The sequence below is a fragment of the Colobus angolensis genome, unplaced genomic scaffold (assembly GCF_000951035.1).
Source record: "Colobus angolensis palliatus isolate OR3802 unplaced genomic scaffold, Cang.pa_1.0 Scaffold129, whole genome shotgun sequence".
Classification (NCBI taxonomy): domain Eukaryota; kingdom Metazoa; phylum Chordata; class Mammalia; order Primates; family Cercopithecidae; genus Colobus; species Colobus angolensis.
The window spans coordinates 8,400,993-8,426,769 of NW_012114141.1; the positions used below are offsets into that span (position 1 = coordinate 8,400,993).

A 25,777-nucleotide genomic window follows, 5' to 3' on the forward strand; every position below is an offset into this window, starting at 1 on the left:
CCCACACCTCCCCCCCTTTTTTATAATCTTTTCAATTCACTATCAAAAGTCCTGGCTCTTCAGATATACTTTAAACTATAAATAAACACTGCATAGTTCTCTTTTGTTTGTTTTGTTTTTTGTTTTTTGAAAAATTATTGCAGTACAATTACTCCTATTTGGAATTCAGTAAGGAGCAAACAGCACAGGAGTGTGGGCGGTCCGAATGGGTCCAGGAGCTGGCCGCAGGAGTGCTGGAGGAAGTGCAGAAGTCTGGAACAGTGTTGCTGCTGGAGCAGTTCGAAGACTGAAGGGGGAACTCACTGCCACTGCTGCTGCAGCTGCTGCAGCTGCTAGAGGATTTGGTAGAATTCGTGGAGCCAATGGCTTTGAAGGTTCTTTTGAAAATACTAATTTTACCTGCAAGGGAGAAAAAGTATTGTAAAAGAACAACAGCTTTGGAATTTGTACTTAAAACCCAAAATGGTAGGGATGTTTTAAAATATAGCAGTAAACAACCAGAAAGAAAAAAGCTTCACACTTGTGAACTGACAACAAAGAAAATGGGAAGTATAGAACATTTTCCTTTTGGAAGAGTTGGAAGATACCTGAAAATGGCTAACCAGGAATGCTTGAAAAGTCCTCCAGAAAAGTACTCAGCAACCTTATTTTATTTTATGTTTGTTGAAAATTATGCTTTCAGAGGAAAGTATTCATCATGAGAAAATATAGAATATTTGTATCACCCTTTACACATACATTAACTGTTAAAGAGCACACATTTCTAAAGAGATTTTTAATGCTGTCAAATGCCATTCGACTATCCAAGTGTGTAAAATGGGTTACACAGAGAATGTTGTTTCCAATTGTATGAAGCACTGTTCAAAATAAATAAAAACAATAAAATTTCACTTTCAATAGAGAAATTTTAAAAACAACCAAAAATTCCTTTTCTCCGCTAAATTTTGACACGTTCCACTTTTTCTTTGTGCAAATGGTAACCACATTTTCTCAATCCATCTCTACAAAGCCAGTTCATTCTCTGGCTAGTAACATCAGTAAAATACCTGTTTTCACTGAGAGAATGTTCCCATTTGTGGAGTCAGTAACATAGTGATAGTGAAGAAGGAGGGTTTGTATACTAATAGCAACACAATTCTGACTACTCTGTTTATTTAAGAACCATTCACTTGATTGTCAAAAGCTGCATCTATGCTGGACAGAGATAGCATTCAGGGTTATGACTAGTGGTGCTGAGGCACTGTGCAGAATTCTTCACCTCCCAATCCAGCTAAAATTGTGTCTTTACAGAAAAGTAAAGTAACTTCACTTTTTTAAACTTTTATTTTCAGTTCAAGGGTACATATACAGGTTCGTTATATAGGTAAACTTGTGTCATGGCTTGTTGTACAGATTATTTCATCCCCCAAAATTGAGAAGGAACTTCTCCCTAACTCATTCTATGAGGCCAGCATCATCCTGATACCAAAACCTGGCAGAGACACAACAAAAAAGAAAAGTTCAGGCCAATATCCTTGATGAACATCGATGCAAAACTCAACAAAATACTGGCAAACCAAATCTAGCAGCACATCAAAAAGCTTATCCACTACAATCAATTAGGCTTCTTCTCTGGGATGAGAGGTTGGTTCAACATATGGAAATCAATAAATGTGATTCATCACATAAACAGAACTAAAGACAAAAACACATGATTATCTCAATGGATGCAGAAAAGGCTTTCAATACAATTCAACACCCCTTCATGATAAAACTCTCAATAAACTAGGTACTGAAGGAACATATCTCAAAATAATAAGAGCCATGTATGACAAACCCACAACCAACATCATACTGTAAGGGCAAAAGCTGGAAGCATTACCCTTGAAAATCGGCACAAGGCAAGGTGTCCTCTCTCACCACTCCTATTCAACACAGTATTGCAAGCCCTGGCCAGGACAATCAGGCAAGAGAAGAACATAAACAGCATCCAGATAGGAAGAGAGGAAGTCAAACTATCCCTGTTTGCAGACAAAATGATCCTATATCTAGAAAAATCTATAGTCTTGGCCCAAAAGATCCTTAAGCTCATAAACAACTTCAGTAAAGCTTCAGGATACAAAATTAAAATAACTTCATTTGAACAAAAATGGGCAATGTTACTAAAGTAACAGGACAGCTTGTACTGGGGTCTCATAGTAGATAATTGCAGTTTTCCTTTAGTTAAGTTTTCATGTGTCAGCAGCACATAATAGCATCAAATAGTAATAAGATCTATTTTGAATAAATGTTTCAAAATGCACGATTTAACTTATAGATCAGTTGTTTTTAACTTTTCATTGAGCTCTGAGTCTCTCTGGTGAAAGCTACGGTCACTTCAGTCAGAAACAAACTAACAAAACAAAATAATATACATGTTCATCAATATTCATCTACAATGTCAAGATGTTTCACACAGGTTTCCTCTAAAGTCCTACCAAAATCTCCAGGTCAGGACATTGTAATAGTATACTTACTAATATAAAAAGCTTATTTGCAGTCATGGGGGAGGAAATACCTACAAAGTATTTCCTGGGTTTTATGGAATGTCCTTGACTGAATAATTGAATAAAATAAGCTACACTTTGAGACTGTTATTCAAAATCCAAAATTGTTGAGGATACCAACAATACCAATACTTTGTCTCTTAAACATATTAAAAAAGATATACATGAATTTGTTTCTTCCTGATCTTCTTTCCAAAAGTACTAACTTATATCAAGACCAGATTTCATGGGATTACTTACTTGACTCGAAAGAGTTTGGTTTTTCTCTTTTCCCTATGATCTATGATAAACCTGAGCTCAAATCGAAAAGGTAAAGGGTACTGGGCTGTGGTTAAAGGTGGCAAAGTGCCGGAACAAATCAAGAAACCAGTAATTCCATTCGGGAATAAAGGCTGGACTCTTGCCAAATGACACTCACCCCCAGTGGATGTGCTGTCTTCTGTAGTTTGTTGTAAGGACTGTATTTAGGTTTCGGGGGCTTCCCAGCAGCTCTGTCTTTGTGCCTTCTACTGCTAATGTGCTATTAAAAGTAATTTAAAATGACAGCTTTAAAAAAGTCATCTCCAAAAACCTGTCACAAATATTGCTTTAACCTGGGGAAAGATATTCATTATTTCATGCAAGTTTCAGAAAGACAAAAATAAAAGATCATGCACTTTTGTCCTGAGATTCTGATGCCTTGAAGATATATATATTTTATGCTATCCATATATATATATGGATAAAAAACTATATATATATATAGTTTTTTGAGACAGAATCTCGCTCTGCCACCCAGGCTGGAGTGCAGTTGCACGATCTCAGCTCGCTGCAACTTCCGCCTCCTGGGTTCAAGCAATTCTCTGCCTCAGCCTCCCAAGTAGCTGAGATTACAGGTGCCCGCCACCATGCACAGCTAATTCTTTGCATTTTTAGTAGAGATGGGGTTTCACTATCTTGGCCAGGCTGGTCTTGAATTCTTAACCTCTTGATCCACCTGCCTCAGCCTCCCAAAGTGCTGGGATTACAGGCATGAGCGACTGTGCCTGGCCTATTTTAGTATATTTTCAAACAAATAGTAGTGTCTTTTTTTTTTTTCCTAGCTTTTCTTCTTATCATTGCACACATCTCTTTTTCTTTTTCTTTTCTTTCTTTTTTTTTTTTTTTTTTGAAAACCATTTACAAAGGAAAGGAATGTCTAAAGGAATTTTACATGCAAATAAACAAAGATGCCCAGGAATGAATGAATTTATTTCCATACTAATGTTTATCCTCACATTTGTACAGTCAAATGTCAAACCCTTAAATTCTAAAGATAAATAACTAAGGTGCATAAAACCAGTAAAATATTGTACATATGTATAAAACAAAACACAACATGAGGGCTGGACCTTCAGTTGGCAACGTATAAATGATCGCTTTGGAAGGCTATTCATAGTAAAAATGAATACAACGTGATTAGTCATCCCTTTTGCAGGTGGCTGCAAGATCTAAACATACAGTACAACACCATATAATAAAACACATAAAATAAAAGAATAGCTCAGTATAAAATTAGTTGCGGCATGTAAATATCTCAACAAATAAAAATGGAATACTGCAAATTGACCTTTCAAGAAAATCAACACTTTTGAGTGGAAAATCTGGTAGAGAAAAGATCTGATATCCCTTCTCCACCCACTCTTCATATACAAGAATAGTAAAAACTCACTGCCAACAATTCTGAAAGGCTCTAGAATCTATTACATTTTAGTATTTCCTTAAGCAACTAAAATAAGCATAAATAAATCAGAAGAGTGAAGGTAAGATAAGTGGGTTAACAGATGGGCAGATGGAGGAATGGATGAATAGATGGGTGGATGGGACAGAAAGACAGAAATAAAAACGAAGGAAGCACACACTTCCTGCTTATAAGGCTGTCCCTTGTTGGTTTTCACTCCTAGAATACTTGCTGCTTACCTGTTTAAGTTGTGTTTCCGAGTTAACGTGCACATCACAGATTTCACAGTGAAATGTTTTATTTTGGAGGCCTGTATTTCCTTTATTAACAGGTCCTTTGCCTTTCACTCCTGCCCTAGGAAAGGCTTTGATAGTGCCACTTCCATTCCGGGCTTCCAGCATGGTTTTGTGCTTAGTACCTGTCAGGAATATTGAAAGGAAGGAAGGAAAGGAGGGAGGAAAGAACGGAGGGAGAGAAGGAGGTAGGATGGGAGGAAAAAAAATCTTAGCTAGTATATACCTTTAAGAAACAGTACAATAACAAAATTTGATGCCTCATTTTAGTGCAGCTTTTCCTGGCATTATGGGCAGAAGTATATACGTGATACAGCAGACTGTAACAGTGTGCTTTCATCGCTTTACATAATGTTATTAAATTATTCATTTTTTTTCTAATACTCCACAATACAAACAAGTGCCATTAGTATAGTAATGAAACTTTAGAGTCCTGAGGGGAAATTAAATGGGTGTGACTTCATTTCATTTTCTCTTGATACTAACAAGACATAAATGATACCTGACGAGGAAGAGTCATTTAGTTGCTAAAGGTATAGCTGGAGGTGATGTGTAACAAGTGTAATCAGTTTAAACATGGTGTGTTTATAGAAGTGGCACTAATTAAATACCCACTTTCTAAAAAAAAATACAAACAAGCTTTCTTGGCTATGTATTTTAGGTTCAGAGAGAGAGAGAGTAATAGTATAAAGATCTTAATGACTCTGAAAAACAAATCCATTTTAGAAAAGTAAAGCCCACGCTGGTGGGCTATATAAACAAATGACCAAGAAGATGAGGGATGAACTCATAACCCAAGCATATACACGATGGATAACTGCTTCTTTTTAATAAACAAATAACATCTTCAGGCCTTCACACATGATTCATGTAACTCTAATTGTCAACCGTTAACAACATTTGTGTTTTGTTTTCTTGAGATCCCTGTAGTTACATACTGTTCATAATGGCAGTTTTCTCTCAAAATTTTGCTCAAAATTTCTTTTTTCTTAGAGTTGATAAGTATTCTTCATTTTTTTTTCACTTGGCCATGTGTTTTTTCTGTGACATTTTCTTTTATAATCATTTGTGTTCTTTCTGCCATTCTGATTTTAGAAATATTTGGTAGTAGTTTCCCCTGCCTACTTGCATGTATTAGACTGTACATTCTGCAACCATTAAAGAAATGATTCTTAACTTCTGAGTTACAGGCCAGCTTCCCAGACACTAAGTGTTAATGAGGAAACATGTTGTGAAGAACACTTGAGGTCACTGCAGATGACATTATATTAAGTAAGGGACAATAAATAAATTAAATAGGTTTCTAGCTACATGTTTCCCTTCTTCAAACTGATTACTTTTTCCTGAGTCCAATATAAAAAGTATTCATTCTTACAACCTAGATGGCCTATTTTAAATATCCATATTCTTATCCATTCTTATTAAAATGTTCATATTTCAACACATTAGAGAAAGGAAAAAGTCAATATCACGCAGGAAGATTGGAGGAATTGAAACGTGGAGCCAGAGAACTGCTCCAATGTAATGACTGTGATGCTTCACGGGAGCTTATTTTCAGTCACCTCCTTTGCAATATAGTGAGCACAAATGCTTTCCACTGCAGGTGCAAATGACATAAGTGGAAGCTGAAGATGACATAAGTGGGAGGAGGGCAAAGAAAAAAAGAAGTGCTAGGGAGCAAGAAACAAAATATGTAGATGATTATGAAAACTTCTTTATCCGAACAGATGATTTTATACAATTTTTTTTTTCTATGCAGCTTCTTCAGTGACACTGAGAAACATTAGCAGGGCTAATTTAGTTTATGAATGCCTAAGAAGTTAGTAGGAGATTGACTGTCATCCTGATTTTCTTGAGGCATTCCAGATTCACTTTTGGTTAATATCATCTGTAATTAGTAGCTGGTGTTTCATAGGTGGAAGCTGAATGGGTCCAAATACTATTTTAACTTATTCAATAATATTTAAGTCATTTATGTTGATTGGGAAGGAAAAAAGCCAGGCATAGGTGACTTGTCTCAGCATTGAGTATTAAGTGTTCAGGAGATAATGGAAAATTTAAGAGATTTGGCCCCAATAGTATGGCTCAGCAATAGCAGGCAAAGATTCAGAAAATATGGTGCTTCTCAGAATATCTTTGGCAAGCTAAGACCCATCTATGTCATGTTTCTAGAGGAAGAATAGAAATGGGATATATGTGAACATTTTAGAAACACCCATCTTTTCAAAGTCATTGGGTTGTTAGAATTATTATTTAAGTATAGTCTCTTCATAGAAGCTAGAAAAGATAGGACAATTAAATATACCCATACGCTATAAACATACACTTACACACACATGCACATGCACACACACACAGGTATACATATGATTAAAAATGTGGCAACATCGGGGAAGGGAACATCAGCTAGTAGCTTTGACTCTGGCATTACTACTCACTATTAAATGGAGTAGAACTGTTACACAGTGTAACCTTATACATTTAGTAACATATTGTCAGTCATAATTAAATAACTATTAGATAGTTTTATAAGATCTTAAAGCTTCAGTAGGCAGTAAGGGTAGCAAAATACAGCTAAAATTTAGTAAAATGTATTCTTAATTATAAAGCATTTACATTTATGAGATAATATGTGCAATAATATAAACATAATAATATTAGAAGAACCCCTTTGTATTAAATCTGTAATACGTTTCAGATACTGTGCTAAATTTTTTACCTACCCATAGCTATCCTATGAGTTAGGTGCTATTATTATCCCCATTTAGGAGATAATAAACTGAGACTCAGAAAGACTAAGTTACTAGCTTGTGATCACAAAGAAGCATTACTGGATGTCCTTGGCAGGAAGAAAGTAAATTAAGTTCCTTAGAAATCCACTAACAATTTCTAAGCCACCTGAATTCAGTTACACACAAATCTTTAATTTTCAATTTTGTTAATACTGTCTTTTCTAAACTTGGAATTTGAGTCTATAATTCTCTGTCCATCCCCGCCCCCACCCCCTGCTTTTTCTCATAATGCTGTTTTTACTGAGCAGAGTGCCACAAATGGTGACACTTTGCAAGGATGTGGCGCTGTGTGGCTGGTGGTCTCCTCTGGCTTCAACATCATGTAAACATCTTGCAAGGCTGTCCCTTCTTTTGTGATGGCCCAGCTAGGCAGTCACAAGTCTACTTCCGTACTACACTCTTTCCTCTGAGGAGAGACTCTGCAAGGAGCTAAGTGGACTGTTTTCCCTTACCACTTTTAAAAGGCTGGCACTGACAAATACCTTCACTTGAAGCTTCATGATTTCTGAAAGGTGAAATTATACTCCAACCACAGTCTAAATTCAGTACAGCATAAGGCTCCAAGAAATCATATATATATATTGCTTTCTGCTTAATTGTTTATTTTGGAGTATTTGGGGGAAAGATACATATTATGCTTTTATCTGTAAAAATCAAGTTAATATGGGGGCAAGGGACTAGCCTTCCCTTTTGTTTCCCATCATTCTTACAATTCCTCATTTTAGCTGACTTTCAAGTTTGGTACTGGCATAAAGGAAAGATAGGTAAACAGGAAAACTGGCAAATGACTAAAAAATTAAATAAGTCATACATTAGAAATAATTTATTAGGTCATAAGAAAAATTTAAAAAACAAATTAAGAAAAAAAAGCCCCTAATTCCACCAACTAGAGGTATATCAAAATATTAATAATAGTTATCATGTACCAGTCTTTTATATTCTATTTGTACATGTGCATTTTAAAAATTTGGGATAAGTTAGCTAAAGTGGCTTTGCATAAAACTTCTGTGAAATTATATATATATACTTTTAGAAATGCACATGATTTTTAATGACAGCATAGACTTGTAGTACACAGAGATGATATATTTAACCATTATCTAATATTAGACATTTGTATTATTTCCTTTTATTTCTCTATATAATTATGTTGTAATGAGCATCCTACTCATTAAATCTTTTATCACATTTTTGATTGTTTCCTTGGGATAGCTTTTCATAAGTGGTATTATAGGGACAAAGAATATAACTATTTTTAAGTCTCTCGATTCAAACTGCCAAATTATTTTCTAAAAATTACAAAGAAAGTTTCAGAGGAGTTTACTTTATAGGGAAATCTAGTTGGCATAGTCTAAAAATTTTGCCCCTCTCTAAAATAAATTTGAATACCTTTAAGTTTAGTTTTTCAGAAGGCTCATTAAATACTATTTAATAGCATTTGACTAGATTTTTAACAAACTCATACAATTGCCAGCAATAATTTAGTTGCAATCATATTGACAAGCTCAATGATTCAGCTTATAAATAGGCAGTAAAGTGGTCATGGTCAGTCTCCATACAAACAGCAAAATGCAAAGGTGTTTTTTTCTTTTGCTAAGGTGTTTATTTATGATATTTGGTATAATAGCATTATAACTCTGGTGTGTCCTAAGGAAGAAAAACGCTCTCAAATCTACATACCTGGAATGTGTAATTAGCATCAAACACCTCCATGTGTTCTTTTTAAATCTCTAAATATCAAGTTAACCTTTTATTATGTTAACCTCCTATATAGTATGGATTTTCCATGTTAATTTTTTCCTAGAGAAGAAAGCTTTGGTTTACATTATTAGAATATCAAAAAACATTAAGCACCTGAAATGGCATCTAGGTATCAGGTGACCAAATATTGCCCCAAATGATAAAAAAAAAAAAAAAATTGTATAATTTCTGTTAGTTCCACGGTTGAAAGTAATTTGCTGATTTACCAGTAATATATCCAAAGTCCAATTTGGAAAGGTGAAAATAGAGACAAAGAAAACAAGAAGTCTAAAACAGAGAAAAAAATAAACATGCTTTTTTCAGAAATGGCCCTGGAGGGAAAGCTCTGAAGTCATTATGGGATAGGAGACAAGCCACACAGTGGACCCTGTGACCAAAGGAAACCCAGGGAAGAGCTCTGCAGGCTGAGGGACCCAATGGGCAGAACACATAGCTTATCTGATAATGGAGACAAATGTGTGAAATCAATATAGCAGCAAGCCTTGAAATTCCAGCCTGTGAAGAGAAATATCATCGACATCCAGAAAGCTTTCTTTATCCATAATGCCCTGAAAGTGTGACTAGAGGAAACACTAAGTCTCTCCCATGCTTCTCCAGACACACACTGAAAAATCTTTATATGCACCCATTTCTTCTCCTTAAAAACGAGGCCCTTCCTTAAGGCCATGGAAAACACCACATTGCTTTTATAGCCATTCCCCCAAGAAAGCCTAGAGAAAGGTCTTAAACTTATTAACATGCAACAACTAGTAAATGGACAAATTAATCACACTTCCACAGTATAAATGCAACATAATGCTGTCTTATTTATAAAAGCAGTGCTCTTGTTTGCTTTTTGTGTAAACTAGTTTTATTTATTTTTTATTTTGTTAATGAAAGCAACAGATGTTCTTGGCAGAAAATTCAAAGAGCACAGAAGTACATAAAGTAAAAAGCAAAAGCCTGCCCACCTATCAACTTTAAGCTCCAAGTCCTTAGTAGTAACACATTTTCACATGTATACTTCCAGAAATGTTTTAAATATCAGTGATTTTATATGAGGCATAGATGGGGAAAATGACACAGGTTGAACATTTCACTGTTTTGCATGTGAAACCTCATTTAACAAGAATAGTCATATAAAACAACACAGCCAGAAAATGCATCCTGACACATTTCTGAAGTCACTCATTCTGGTTGTTAATCAGTGAGAAGTCACCAGATGTGAAATTAGTAAACCCTAAATGCTCACAGTGATGTAAAAATTGTTTTATTAGGTAATATACCTCAAATCATTTACTATCACAATCCCCCAAACATATTATTTATGAATTATAGCTCTAGTACATAGAAATGTCTGTGATGATAAAAAGATTCTATATCTATACAAATGTATGGCTAATAAAGTAGCCATTAGCCATGCGTAGCTCTTAACCACTTGAAATGAGGGCACCGCAACAAAGGAATGGGACTGGCAATTAATTTCAATTTAAATAGCCACCTGAGGCTAGTGGCTGCCATTTTAGATAGTACAACTCTAATATTCAAATATGACCTGTATGGCCGTGTGGAGCATAGGGAGTTATGAGGCTGTTTTCTTAATCATTTGTAGAAAGTTTAAAGAAGTCACAACAGAAGAAGTGTGATAGATGAGTCTCTATCTTTATTTTCAATTAAAGGGAAGCCTTATCATTACCCTAGAAGATATTGAATAGAAGTAGCAAACAATCTTTGGGGCTTAATAGCAATAAGGTCATGAACACAACACTGACCACAGTTGAATGGCTTAAATGAGCTTTTCACATGAAACAAGTATGTATTTCACTTCTGAATACACAGTCACAGTTAGACATGGACTTCTTGAAGACAATGACTAGGTCTTGCTCATAGTAGATAGTCAAGGAAAATTAACTGGGGTATTAGATATCAATACAGATTGATAAACAAATACAACTTTTTTTTCATTTGTAAAAAGAAAGTTATGAGCTCAGGCTCTAGAATTTTGTGGGACAGATTTTGCCTCCATTAGCTGTGTGAGCTTAGGTTTCTTTGTGTTTCAATGTCCTCATTTATTTTAAAAAAGGAAATTATCTACTTTATTGAAATGTTGTATTAAATGCATTTATTGTTTTAAGGATTATTCTTGACACTTTGATCTACTCAATACATTTTAAATAATCTTCTCATCCTTTTTTACATTGTTGCTTTTGTTAAGGCAAAAGTTTAGAACTCTCTAAGCATTTTAAAATTTAATAAACTCTGTCATTTGATAACTATCTTTTCTTCATATTGAAACTTGGTGAGGGGATAGAATAAGCCCTGTCTAGAAATATAAAACAAAAACTAGAATGTGTTTAGCAAAAATTATCCAATGTTACTACTTCAAGTCATTACCAGAAAAATCTGCCCAAATTAGTAATGAGCTTTAACTATACAAGATCTCAAAGGTTTTCTTCTTTTTTTCTTTCAAATTATATGGAGAAAACCATCAAAATAAGCTAAGCAAAGCACTACCTACTAGGGTATTTGGGGGAATTTTTTTTTTTTTGTGGGGGAAATTTTTTTAAAGAAAAAGAAAAACACATCTTTTGTAACATTTGTATCTGTAGCATACAAGTCGAGGGCAGGGCTCCAAATCTCTTTAAAAGACTGTGTCCTCTTAAGGTGTTTAAAAAATTCTTAGACTGTGTTGTAAACACCACTCGTTAGCTCAAAAGAGGTACTTCCCTTTCTAAATTAAAAAAAAAAAAATCAAAGTAGGAATGCCTCTGGTCAAATCCTGTATTCCAATCTTATGGAATATATATCAATTAATTACAACTCCAAATGATTACACACTAGTGACAAATACAAAGGGAAAGCAAATGAAAGAATGTAATTGATCCCCAAATAATGCCAGCAGCAGCTGTGGTCATACTAATAATCATGACATAATATTTGATCCTTAAAAATGCCAATATGGCTTCTTAACTCCATTAGCAAGAGAGAAAGAGAAAGAGAGATAGAGAGACAAATATATATATAAAAGCCCAGAGAGGACAACTGGCTTGCCCAGGTCTATAGAAATGTTCTCTGCATATCTGGGGGCAAAATTTAAGTCTTATCACTTCTAGTCCATTCTGCTGTCCTATACCACTGACAGGGTCTAATGGAAGTCGCATTCCCAAAATTTGCCTGCGGTCATTTGTTTAGAATTCAGAATGCATTTTCTAAGACTGAAAAACATGTTTTGAAAGAGCACTGGCTTTCCCCTCATAGATACACATGTCTATACTTAATGCTACAGACCCTATTTTATGTATATAATGTGTTTCTAAAGGGGAAAAACAAGAAAAACACTTAGAATTATTATTTGGATGCAAGGGAAACATTTCCCCACCCTGCAGCCTGGCTGCTTCAGACCAGAATTGACCTTCAAACCTGGTTCCCTGAAAATACAATCCAATCTTAACACTAGCTTTCTCATATCTGGCTCTGAAAGAAAGCAGAGCACTGTTTTTGAAGCACTACTAGAGGGGCAGGGATAAGTGTAGGAGACAGTGGATTTCTAAAGGTAGGGCATTGATTGTGGTCTTCTCTGAATGCAGACAATACAGGGGTATATTTAAAGAGAATGTAGAAAACAACAATTAAATGAACTAAATGGCCTAGGCAATCTACTTTCTACCAGTACTATGATCTGGAAACTGTAAATAACATCAGCAATAAAGGATTACTCCCTAAAAAATATTTTTGTTAGTCTATATTTTAAACAATTAATGTGGTTACTATTAAGATTTAGTGTATATTAAATTCACAGATTTTTATTGCTTATCTTATAACAGATACCACATGAGCTCCAGACACACACAAATTCAGCAACAAGTTTTTGTGTCATTAGTAAGTTCATAACAGTTCCAAATACTTTGAGCTCACTAAGGGCACGGTTCATGCATTTAAGCCCTGTGGTATTACATCTTTTTTAAAAAAATGTAAATATTATATTATAAATTAACAATGATAGCACAGTGATTATAAATATGAAGAAATAGAATCGGAATTAATTTAATTCTGTCACTTTTCATGACTAATAGAAGTTTTTATGTTTAACACAGTGAAACGGAGTGCAGGCCAGGAAGTCTAACAGTTTCATTTGGTCAGTCCCAATTGTCCAACTTGGTAACTGGCTACATCACGCGTTCTGTTTGGGCTGCCTTCCTTTCCCTCTTTCTTTTACCCACTCCCTTAACCTCCTTTGCCTCCCTAAGAAACTATTTGCTCTCGAATCCATGTCTCCAAATCTGCTTTTGAGGGAGTCCAAGCTGAAACACACCACAATGATCACACGGCGAATCCTACATCTGTGGCTAGTGTTCCTGGCAGAAGAGCAGGTATCCCTAGCTTTTCTCTTCTTTATTTTGTTCTCTGGATTTCCTCATACCACACCCTAGGGAGAAGATATAGACAGAGCCAGTATGCATGTGGCAGTTGTTTAGTGCAGGTAAGATTGCATTCACATTTATCTATATCTAGAGGAAATCCTAGACATGGTGAGCCTCCCAACACTGTTCAAGTTACAAATAATAGAGCTGAATCTGAAGATCAAAAATGGTGGACAAAGGGGGTCAAACAGCATCTATTTACGTGTCTTTTCTTCTTCCTTTGCTACCATTAGACCTGACACAGCTTGCTGGTACAAGTCTAAGTAGAGCTCTAAAATGAGCATTAGGCCGGGATTCTGGAGTGGGTTCTTTTCAGAACAGAAAAAGATCTCTGATGCAGGAAGGAAAATACAGGGAAAAGGAAACTCGAGGAGCAGCTTAGAAAGAAGGCAAGTGGCTGTGGTCCACTGAGAAGGCGTAAGGTTCAGAGAGAACACTCTTACAAGGGAATTCAAGTAAAAACGGTGACAGCCACATTTCACCTCCTTAAACTCTTGGATAAGATTCTTATAATAGTTCTCAGCTCTGCCTGCAAAACACTGAAGTTTTATTTATTTTTTTCTCCAAAAACTACAGCTTCCCATGACTTGGATATAATAATCGGAATCCCTGGGCATAGTGCCTGGGTACACACATTTTTAAAGCTCTGGGGTAATTTTGACACACAAAGTAGAGATAAGGACCTAGAAGCAGAATAGGAAAAATGTTGCCCTAATTTGACAAGTAATTCCTTCTTTGTTTCTTAATCAGATGTTTCTAATAAGAATTCAAGAAGAAAAACTCCCTATTTATTTATTTGTTTGTTTGTTTGTTTGAGACAGGGTCTCACTGTCAGCCAAGCTGGTGTGCAGTGGCACAATCATGGCTCATTATGGCTCATTATGGTCTCAACTTCCTAGGCTCAAGAGATCCTCTCACCTCAGCGTGCTGAGTAGCTGCAGCTACAGGCATATGCCATCATGCCCAGCTAGCACTTTTTTTTTTTTGTAATTTTTTTGTGGAGATGGGGGTCTCCTTTTGTTGCCCAGGCTGGTCTCAAATTCCTGGCCTCAAGTGATTCTCCTACCCCAGCTGCCAAAGTGTTGAGATTACAGGTGTAAACCACCACACCCTGCCGAAATTCTTGATAAATGAACTCTAGTCTCAAAGGACATGGTGTGTTTATCTGTCAAAATTGATGCCTCCTCAAAATGAATGTGTTTCTCAGTCACTATGTGGAATGGGCAAGGATTCTTGAGAAATAAATGGAATGCCAATGATGTTTATACTTTCCCAAATATCTTACATTGAAGATGAAATGTATTTGCATGAATAAACACATGGAAAATCTGCAAGGTATAGATTCTGCCTTAAGGCCAGGTACCTTTCTGTGTTTCCTAGTACCTGAACTCATGATCTCTCTTACTACAACTAATGTTTTTTGCAGGAGGAAGGTATGTGCTGAAGGAATTGTTCTCCAGCTGCTATTACTCCTTAGAGTCTTGAAGTCAATACTTGAATATTACCAGGGCAGCACAATGGCTAGTCAATGACTCAACATACAGCTGCAATATTAACTCAGGGCATGATTCACAAATGATTCTTTTTCTATTATAGTTGCTGACAGAGTCCTGGCAATGAACCCAGTCTTTTAGAGAAAAGTTGATCTTGGCAATGAATCCAGTCTTTAGAGAAAAGCTGATAGTTGATTGAGAGTGTGTGCGTGTGTGTGGGGGGTGTGTGTGTGTGTGTGTGTGTACACAGATGGGGGGCATATATATACACACATACAGAGCAGCAAGATGGAAACAAAATATATGAGTATATTGGGAGAGCATTTTGTCCTGGCTTGTCAGTATTCCAGTATTTTCCTCACTGCTATGTGAATTAGTGTTGAAGTCAGACATATCTGAGTTCAAATCACAGTTCTGTAACTTAATTGGTTATGTTCTGTGCCTTTTCTAAGCCTCAAACAATTGAAAAGAATAACATTTTTAAGTTATTGCAAAGTTGTTGGAAAGAGTAAAAAAGAAATTTAGAAATCACATCTGAATGGCTGCACACAATAAACACTTTCTTAAGTTTCATTGTCCAGTCCCATAGATTTAGCCCAAATAACATTATTTTTTCATAAAAATCAAAATAGAGGGGTTTTAACCAAAGGTGCTTAGAGTCATGCAACTACACATTTTTCAACAGTACTATGGGCACAGTTTTAGAAAACGTCATTTAGATGCAAATGCATGGAAATATATAAACTAGAAATCATATAAATGCAAAACTTATTTTAGGACTATATTTCATTGTATCTCCTAATGTTTAAAAACACACACACCCACCCACCCACACACACACATCCCCACACACACACATCCCCACACACACACCCCCACACACACACCCCCCATAGCCTTCAAGTCCTGGAAACCACCTCTTGTGCCTATATAAATGACACTTTGCTTGTCATTTTTATTTTTTAATGGTTAATGATTTCCATGTAATGATTGCCAGTTTTCCTCTACCCCTTTGTCCCCTGCTGCAAAAGATCTAATCTATTCAGAGGAAGATAATTGCAGAGCTGTTGAAACAAAAAGAAATCGCTGCATCTCACCACTGTTGTGCGCCTCCAGCTGCGAGGCGGAGTTGACAGCAACCTTGCATAGCGAACAGTAAAGAAGCCGTTTTGCCTTTTCTTCCTCGGTCTCAGTAGAAGGACATGAGCTATTGCCAGTGGCTGTCGTTGGGCTTTTTTCCACTTTAGAGGTGATCTCAGTTGTCATAACACTGCTTTTGCGGATTTCCACAGTTGTCGTCGTTGATATTGCTGGTGTCCCTGCAGTACCATCTGTATTCGAAAAACACAGAAAAAAGGGGAGAAAACGGTGATATTATCATTCCCTATTCAGGAATGTATCACGAATATTGCCTTCTGCTTATAATGATAAGAGCAGCTAGCAATTGCTGTTTGTCAAGGATGCATCAATCACCTCATAAAAAAATTTACACAGATGACCATATTTCATTTCATGTATTAAAATAACACTTTCAGATGATTCTTGAACATCAACATAAATACAAGTTTAAAATATTCTATGGGGTGAACATCCACAAATTTCTCTTGTTAACACACAGCCTTAGTACAACAATATTTATAATATATTGCAGTCTCTCAACGCATATTTCTAAATGGCTTTTTCTAGATTTTTAAACAATTAAAATAGAAGATAAATGCTTTTAAGATACTTTGAATTTCTTTACTACTTGTCTATTTTGCTTCTTTCTTTCATTCTTTCTTTTTTTAATTAAAAAACAGGTACAGATCCTTTTGCAATATTTATCCAAAAAGAAAAAGAAAAAGAAAAATTGGAGGCCTGATGCCATAATTGCTTTGACCAGATCAACAGTTCAGAAAATCATTGCTCTACTTACAAAGAGTTACAATTCAACCCAAGGTACAAAAATCATCAACATCAAAAGAAGAAGAATTCTAGTCTAACGTATCTATTAAATACATGCCCTGTACCAAGCTGTACGCAGGGAGTTTGTGGCAAAAATATTCAGACATTAATAGCCACTATTCACAAGGAATTCACAGGATGGCCACACCATGCTATTGTCACATTGTTTTAAGAGTTAAATGATCATGAAAATGTTGAGGCACTGTAACTCTACAACCCTTCTGGCTCTAAAGTCTGATGCTAAATCTGGAGAGATCAATCTCCAAAGTAAAACTACCCTGTCTTAACTTTATTTGGGTATGCACAGTTCCCCTTACAAATATGCCAATCACTGTTATGTTAGCAATGTTTGCCATACCCAATAACAAATTGCAAATAAGCTCTACACTCATATCCTATCTACCCAAATACTACTTTTTTGCCTCTTAGCTGGTTCTTAACTTCCTCTCCAAAATATTCCTAGGCTGCCTCTCCAGCTACATCTGCTATTGAAACTGTCTCTCATTCCATATACTGCTATGGTCACCATCTAATGCTACGTTGAAAAGTTCATGATAAAGAGACTTGGCAATGATATAAGGACCAATGGTCTGTCTGCAGTTAAGTGTTGTCTGCATAAACGCTTACTTCTTGTTAGTTCATTACTATCAAGAGTTGACTGCAGCTACAGAATGACTGTTAACTGGGATATCCCCTTTCTTCCAGGCATAGGGGTGAAAATATAGGTGAGGTTTTTTATTGCTTTTCTAAATAGGGCATCAGAAACACTAGTCAATAAAAAGAGAAATGAATCCTTGTTTAAGGGCTGTTGTATAAAAAAAATTCATCTGGATCTTATTTCCTTTGCCTGATACTTCACACACTTTCAATCACTTATTTACCTGCTAAGATCAAGTAAGTCTCTTTCAGTGTCATAAAGAACATTCACCAACCAAGTTTTCAAAATCAGGCTGCAAATATGTGTCTCATGGCTAGAGAAAAATAATTAAAATTACCCTAACACTAAGTTATGTCATTAGAATACTTTTATTCCCTTGCACACTGAAAGGTACACTCCCTGATTAGCTTTTATTTGCCTGTTAAGGTTCCATTATTAAAATAAGAAGTGACAGCCAAAAAATATCTCTGAGAACCTAGAGATGGAATAAAACATAACAACTTTAAGATGGTGCCATAGCTGTTTATTGCCCCCATATACCAGAAATGATTGTTTGAAAGCATGAGTATATGTAACTGTGAATAAACAACAAGTAGTTAATTTGCTAGGTGTTTTATATACTTAAAATAATTACATATACTTATAAAACAATTCCATTTTTTATATTGTATAAATTGTATGTATTTATAAAGTAATTCCACAGTACAGAGCTGAGAAAATGAGAAAACTCCAGAAGTTAAGAAAATTTCCCAAGGACACACAAGTAGTATATTGTGAGCCAGAGCCAAGTGTTTCATGGAACAAGAAAATTAGATTTTGAGGCACAAAAAAAGAAAGAAAGTTAGGAATGATACTCTTGGCCATGACTGTGATTCTCCATAGTAAGGTCACAAGGAGCAGTGGGCTAAAACCACTAAATTGTTCTTAGGATCAGCTCTATCAGGAGTGATAACCGTAAATACAGATATTATATTTAAACTTAGTTTGGCCACACACTGAAGCTAGTGTGATACTGTGGGTATTTACTTCATTGAAATCTACTATGGTAAAGATTTCCCCAGTACTACCCTGCTCTAACAACTTTTCCTCTGGATTGACTTGTTTATTTGGTCTTAATCTGAAAATGGCACATAGCATAGATCATAGTAATCCTAAACTAACTCTCCTATTTATAGTGCAATTTATTGACAAAAGCATAGAATAAACAAAACCATGAATCTTTCGATTCCTGTGACATCTACGTTAGTGTTTCTCTGACCACAGAGAATAATGTACATTTATACCAAAGACAACAGAAGATTAGAGACATCAGATTCTCTATGCCTAGGACTTAGGGAAGTATTAACATTTCTTAAGGCAAGTTCCTTGCATGAGACAGGCTTAGGGGAATTAATATCAACACACAACTTCTGGTGCATCTACTTTGTGGAATACTTTTGACCACATAGCTAACCATAAATCTGTTATTTTCTAAGCATGTAGTTAGTGTGAAAGAAATACAACATTACATTTTTATCTTAAATGTAATATGTAGAACTTGACTCCATAAAGATAGGAATACTATTAATTTATAGGGAGTCATGGATTTTTCACTTACCTTTGTTTTAGCAGTGATAAAGGGGTGTTTTTTAAACCAAGAAAGTAAGATAAATATATTTTAGCATTATGGTTTATTCAAAGAAAGTCAACTGTTCTATATAATGCATACAAAATGACATATAGCAAAGAAGTTTACTTTAATATGGTCCATTGAATTACCAGTTATAAGTAATTATTATCCACACATTAAAATAGAATCTTAAATGAATGATAATGTTAACAGCATATACCCTTGACATGATGTGATGAAAATTACGTCTGTGGTCTTCCTTCTCATAACCCCTGTCTAACCATGAGAAAAACAGAAAACAGACCTAAACTTAAGGACATTTATCAAATTCCTGACCAGTACTCCTCAAAATTAGCAAGACTATCAAAACGAGGAAAGTGTGCGCAACTATCACAGTCTAGAGGAACCTAAGGAAATATGAGAACTCAGTGTAATGTGGGATCCTGAATGAGATTCTAGGGCAAAAGAACATTAGGTAAAAACTTGGAAAATCAAATAAAGAATGGGCTTTCATTAACACTAATGTATGAATATCGATTCATTAGTTGTGACAAATGTACCATATTAATGTGAGATGTTAACAATAAGAGAAGCTAGATGCAGGGTATATGGGAACTTCCTGATATATTCTTGTATCTTCTCTGCAAATCTAAAACTATTCTAAAATTAAAGTTTATTACTTTAAGAAAAGCAGAATTATAACCAGTCAACAAATGGTGCATCATTAAAGTTATTTTGTGGAATCATAGTCAGAAAGAACCTTCATGGCTTTAGAGCACAGTTTTCTTAATTTTTAGATAGAGAGGTTTCAGGAAATTTTTCAAGGTCACATAGTGCTCCGAGATAATAGCTAAGACTTGACATTGTATCTCCCAATGCCAAATCTAGTGCTTATTATCTTAACTGCAGTTACTCATGCACTCAACTTTATTCCATCAACATTTATTAAGCAACTATTTTGTGCTAAGTTCTATCCCAAACCATTGGGATAAGAAGGCCAATAAATATAGATCATGTACTTAGTGACAAAATAGTTTATGAGATATCCCATAAAGACTTGAAATAATAACTATTATTATAAACTTAACAATTCTTAATCTGCTTTGTTCACTGCTATATTCTTGCACTTATCCTTGGCATGAAATGGGCACTCAATAAATATTGAGAGAAAACAATGAATAAATTACCAATAATAGCTAATCATCGTGGAAACACTTTTAAAATATTTACAAGTATTAACTCATCCAATCCTCATAAAAAAACAAGAGGTGCACAACATTTTTATTATCATCATAGCAACAAAACTGAGGTATGGAGATATTTGGGAACTTGCCCAATGCCAGAGCTGCCAACAGGTAAATTTTGAACACAGTTCAAGTTTTCAAATCAAAAACAATGATTTGAACACAGTCTGGCTCAGTTGCACGTGCTCTTCGTTTATTTTGTATTGCTTAAAATTTAATTTTTTATAAAATAATTTGAATTAGTCTTGATTTATTATGCATGCTGAAAGATAACATATTAAACATTCGCCTATAAAAGAAACTAAGCATGGCTCAAGCTAGAGTCAATTATGTATATCCAAACATCCATTATGCTAAGGTATTAAGTTGCTCAAGACCATTTAGAAGGAGGAAAGAAAAGGAAAACCTATAGCTCTCAACTAATCTCTTGTGCAGAATGATAAGAATAAACCACAGGACTTCACTGCACCTTTTTTCCCCCCTCAAAAGACAAGAAAGTGGGAAAATGATACGCTTTTCTTACTGTTTCCCAAAGGCTGATTCAGATTTCTTTGCACTACTCTACCAAAGACTCTGGAACAATATATGTGACAAGGAGTTAAAAATAATGGGTGAAATTCAGTGAGAAGAGAAAGATTTGAGATGGTTGGGGCTTGCATTTCTGTGCCATTTTTCTGCCAGCGCCCTGTAGCAAATATTCATTAATGCAACTGTCGCTATTTGGCTTTGGCATCAAAACAGATTGCTAATACGTTGTGGAATGAGGCTTTAGTTGAGAATCAAAGGAAACATCAATATCCAAAGTAGCCCATTTATGACCTTCATCTTGTATAAAAATACTGTAAATACTTCTTTAAAAAAATCCATAAAGCATAAGAAAGGATTCCAAAAAATATCAATACTTGAATTTTGGATAGTAACATGGAGCAGCCAAGTTACATGGTCTGGGCAAGAAATTTATCCCTGTGCTTACAGACTTCATAACTCAAGTGGAAAAACCAAAGGTGAGTTACTAGAGTTTCCTCTCAGGTAACAGGGATTAGTATTATAACCCAAAGATGCTCATCATGTTTTCCTGTAGATTGAAGGCTCAGAATTACATCTGATTTATTTTCTTCTTTCCTATGTGAATTTAAGTCTCACTCAGACTTGCTAGGAAACGAAGAAAACAGCTGCTTCCTCATAAATATGCTGACATTCTGAAGTATGAAAAGGTGCTTCTGACAAAAAAAAAAAAAGTCTTTAGAAATTATTCCTGGTGGTTTATTTTCTACCAATTTTATTTCATTTAACTAAAATGTATTGAGCCCATTCCACAGTCTTAGACCCAGGCAGGAAAGGCCTTGGCACTGGTCTGTGCTTAAAAGTCCCTTTATATGTGTATTTGTTTTTTTTTTTTTTTCTTGTAAAATAAAAAAAGTTTCTACAGGGTTCTGTAACCAATGGAGCAGAGGGGAATTATGGGAAAGGGAAGTGAGAACTGAACTGGGCGCCCCAAAGGTCAGAGTACAGAGGCTGGGAGTTTATAAGTGTGTGCGTGTGCACTTATGAATGTATGTGTCTATGTGTATGCATGTGCATGTATGGCTATATGTGTATATCTGTGTATAAGAGTGTGTGTGTGTGTGTGTGTGTGTGTGTGTGTGTGTGTGTTGAGAGATTGGAAGGTATCACAACTTCTATCTGGAAACCAGAGAAAGAGTGGCTGTTTTTGTACACAGTACACATTTGGCCACCCTCAAATCACAAAAATGTATGTCTAAGCAGAAAAAGTCCCCCTGCCCTAAATTCCTCACTCCCATCGGCTAGAGTGGTATAGCTGTAGAAAGTGCTTTAAACTGCCTAGAAATCCCAAGGCCACCAAATGAGGCTGGGGAGAAATCAAGTGCTCCACTCCACTTTGCAGGGTACCTGATTTGGGTGGGTCTAGTCACCAGCCAGAAGTTCTGGCTTTGGGCACAGCTTCCTCTCTGTTCTTACAAATCTGCTTCACTACTAGGCTCAAGGCTGATTCAAGTGAGGGGATTCTTTATTCTTCAGGTCACAAAGACAAATCCTGGGGAACAAAGTGTGGAGTTGCTGGGTAAAACTTGATACATATTTAGATATATAGAATATAGTCTCCATTTGTACGCTTGGCCCTGAAAATTTTGGGGGTTTGTCTTATAGGACCCATCCATATACAGGATGCTGTGTTAATCACAGGAGGTAAAAAATAAATGCAATATAAGTTGTATATACAAGAGTAATAGGACTCTAATATAAAGAGTGGAGGGAACAATGAATTTCCTCTCCTTGAGAAGAATAAGCTGGAAGAAGTATTACTAGAAAACATTAGAAAAATGAATTGTACTTCAAACTGATTTCATTGTGTCTCTAATGGTCTGTGACTTGGGAGTTTCATGCAAAAGGTAATCACGTATACTTTTCATCAAGTGACAAGTTCTTTCCCATAGTAGCCTGCATGAAACTCTAATGTTCTAAGGGATTGGGTGACTATACGATTTCTTTCTACATTTACATTATTTGAACAAAATTTCCCAAGCCTCGTATGCATTAAAAATTTTAGAAAGGAGATTTTAAAATTTCCAAAACAAAAATATTGAACTGAAACTTTTGAGATGATTTTCAAAGCTGTCCAATTTATTATCTGTTTGAGGCAACTACATCAAGAATAGATTCATATACATAGATAATGGTTATCTGTTGAACTCACTGTGTGCTACATATATTACATGCAAATTAGACCATAAATTATTCCAATGAAAAATATTAAGGCAGAAGCAGAGCTCATTTAACAAATTTAACTTCTGGATTTCCCTCTTTTTTTTTGAGACAGAATCTCGCTCTGACACCCAGGCTGGAGTACAGTGGTACAATCTTGGCTCACTGCAACCTCTGCCTCTTGGGTTCAAGTGATTCTCCTGCCTCAGCCTCCTGAGTAGCTGGGATTACAGGCACGTGCCACCACGCCCGGCTAATTTTTTTGTATTTTTAGTAGAGAAAGGGTTTCACCATGTTGGTCAGGCTGGTCTTGAACTCCTGACCTGAGGATCCGCCCACCTTGGCCTCCCAAAGTGCTGAGATTATAGGCATGAGCCATTGAACCTGGTCTGTTTTTTTGATATGGAGCCTCACTCTGTCACCCTGGCTGTAGTGCAGTGGCACAATCCTGGCTCACTGCAAACTCCATCTCCCTGGTTCAAGCAATTCTCCTGCCTCAGCCTCCTGAGTAGCTGGGATTACAGGCACACACCACCATGCCCAGCTAATTTTTTTGTATTTTTAGTAGAGGTGGGGTTTCACCATGTTGGCCAGGCTGGTCTTGAATGCTTGACCTCAAATGACCCACCCACCTCGGCCTCCCAAAGTGCTGGGATTACAGGTGTGAGCCACTGCACCCAGCTGAATTTTCCTATTGATAACAAAGATCAATTATTTTCATAGGGATTTGCCATTTTCTACAAAGATCATGTGATTTGAGAGGGCAATGTCAGAATGCTTTTTGTAGGATAATTTATCCAAAATTTAGGCAATTCCTATTACTCATTCAAATTTGGGGATAAACAGACTAGAGAATCAGGTTGCCAGGACAGAGCACAGTTACAGAAGCCCCCAAAAAGAGGTGGTGATCAGGACCAGGTCACACACCTCGACTTGGGTCAGGCAACTGAGGGTTGAGCTAATGAGATGAAGAAGGGGCAGCAAAGTTGGACCATGCAGGAGGAAGAAGCAGAGGCTCCTGAAGCACAGAGTCTTGACACAAATTGTCCAGTTCCCTAGAGGAGGTAAGTAGGTTCCAATATTGGCCGGCCAAAGCTGAGATCTACTGTATATCTTCAACCTCCACATCTCCGAAATGCTCTTAACCTCAAAATGGACCTTTCTAGATTAAACTGGGATTTCACCAAGTCAAAGCGCATATTCTCTCTAGACAATGGGTCTCCCCCACAACCTAAAAAGAAAGACGCCAACAGAAAAAGGCAGATGTAAAAGGGTGACTGACAATAATAGTATTAGGGACATGTCCAAACACTGCTCATCTCTCCAGTGGTTATAAGACTGATCAGGCGGCTTGACTTAAGCTCGCCCTCAGAATACAAGGTCTCTATTTAAAGAGAGATAAGCTGATTAGAATTAGTATTTTTACTTTTTTCCTCACCAGGTAAATTGCCCTCTTTCCTTTCCTTAGAATCCATAAATTAGGGACTCATTCCAGGAAAGAAGCCCTGGCATGTCTTATTAGCCTAATTTAATATCACAGCATTGTCCTTAGTTGATAACAATCACCTCAGCAATCTATATCAATGTCTTATCATGCCAATACCTTAATTTCTAAGTCAATGAGGATTATATTCTCTACTCATTTAGTATATAAATATACTCCATAACATAACTAGAACAGCATCTGCCAGACAGTTGGTAATTGATAAACATGGATGCTGCTGCCATCATATTTGTTAGGCATTTGCTTATCTTTTAAAAGTTGGAGTTATATCCCTGTCAGGTAGGTGCTAGACTGAAAATTGGCATAGCAATAAAAAAGCATATCATTGACCTCCTAAACTAAGGTTTCAACCTTAATCATTTTCCTCTTATAAATTTTCAAATAATATTTATTTCATTCTTTTCTTTATGCTCCTTTGACTCTCAAAACATCCCCCTATCATGGGGCCATGACGTTGGGGAACTTTCACGAATCCTGTTACTATAAACTAGTGATTGTGAGACTTTAGCATGCATCAGAATCACTCAAAGAGTCTGACAAAACACAGACTGCCCGGTCCCAGCCCCATCACCAGAGTTTCTGATTCAGTATGTATAGGGTGAGGTCTGAATATCTGCATTTCTAACAAGTTCCCAGGTATTGCTGCTGCTGCTGCTCTGAGAACCACACTTCAAGAACCACCACTGACAGATCTGTCAGTTAGTTTCTAGTTTAGATTAACTGGTGTCAGTTGTAAAGCTAAATGTTATTTAAATAGCAAGTCATGAATGCATGAAGGGGGAAATGAGAGATTGAGTAACCGGTGTCCTTGTTTGCCTGAGGGAACTGACGGAGTTCCTGCGACATGGGACTTTCAGTGCTAAAGTTGGAACATCCCAGGCAAGCCAGGGGAAGCCAGGGGAAGCTAGTCACTCTAAGAGAGAAACTTGAAAAAAATTAGAAAATTCTTTAAAAAATTTTTAGATACTACCTAATCAACGAACTTTTTTTTTTTTTTTTTTTTTTTTTGAGACAGAGTCTCACCCTATCATTCAGGCTGGAGTGCAGTGGCACCATTTTGGCTCACTGCAACTTCTGCCTCCTGGGTTCAAGTGATTCTTCTGCCTCTGCCTGCGTAACTGGGATTACAGT

At 36.2% G+C, this 25,777-nt stretch overlaps 1 protein-coding gene across 1 annotated transcript in view; it reads right to left on the reverse strand.

The window, feature by feature from the left end:
• Window positions 1-99: 99 nt before the first annotated feature.
• The window catches only part of LOC105505784 (zinc finger protein 385D), a 357,162-nt gene continuing 331,484 nt past the window's right edge, over window positions 100-25,777 (reverse strand). Inside the window, exons 5-8 of the mRNA XM_011933741.1 lie at window positions 16,061-16,294; window positions 4,464-4,642; window positions 2,944-3,045; window positions 100-399 (exon numbers count right to left, since the gene is read on the reverse strand). Coding sequence (XP_011789131.1) covers window positions 166-399; window positions 2,944-3,045; window positions 4,464-4,642; window positions 16,061-16,294 — 749 coding nt within the window. The 3' untranslated portion in view covers window positions 100-165. The remainder of the gene's footprint in view (window positions 400-2,943; window positions 3,046-4,463; window positions 4,643-16,060; window positions 16,295-25,777) is intronic.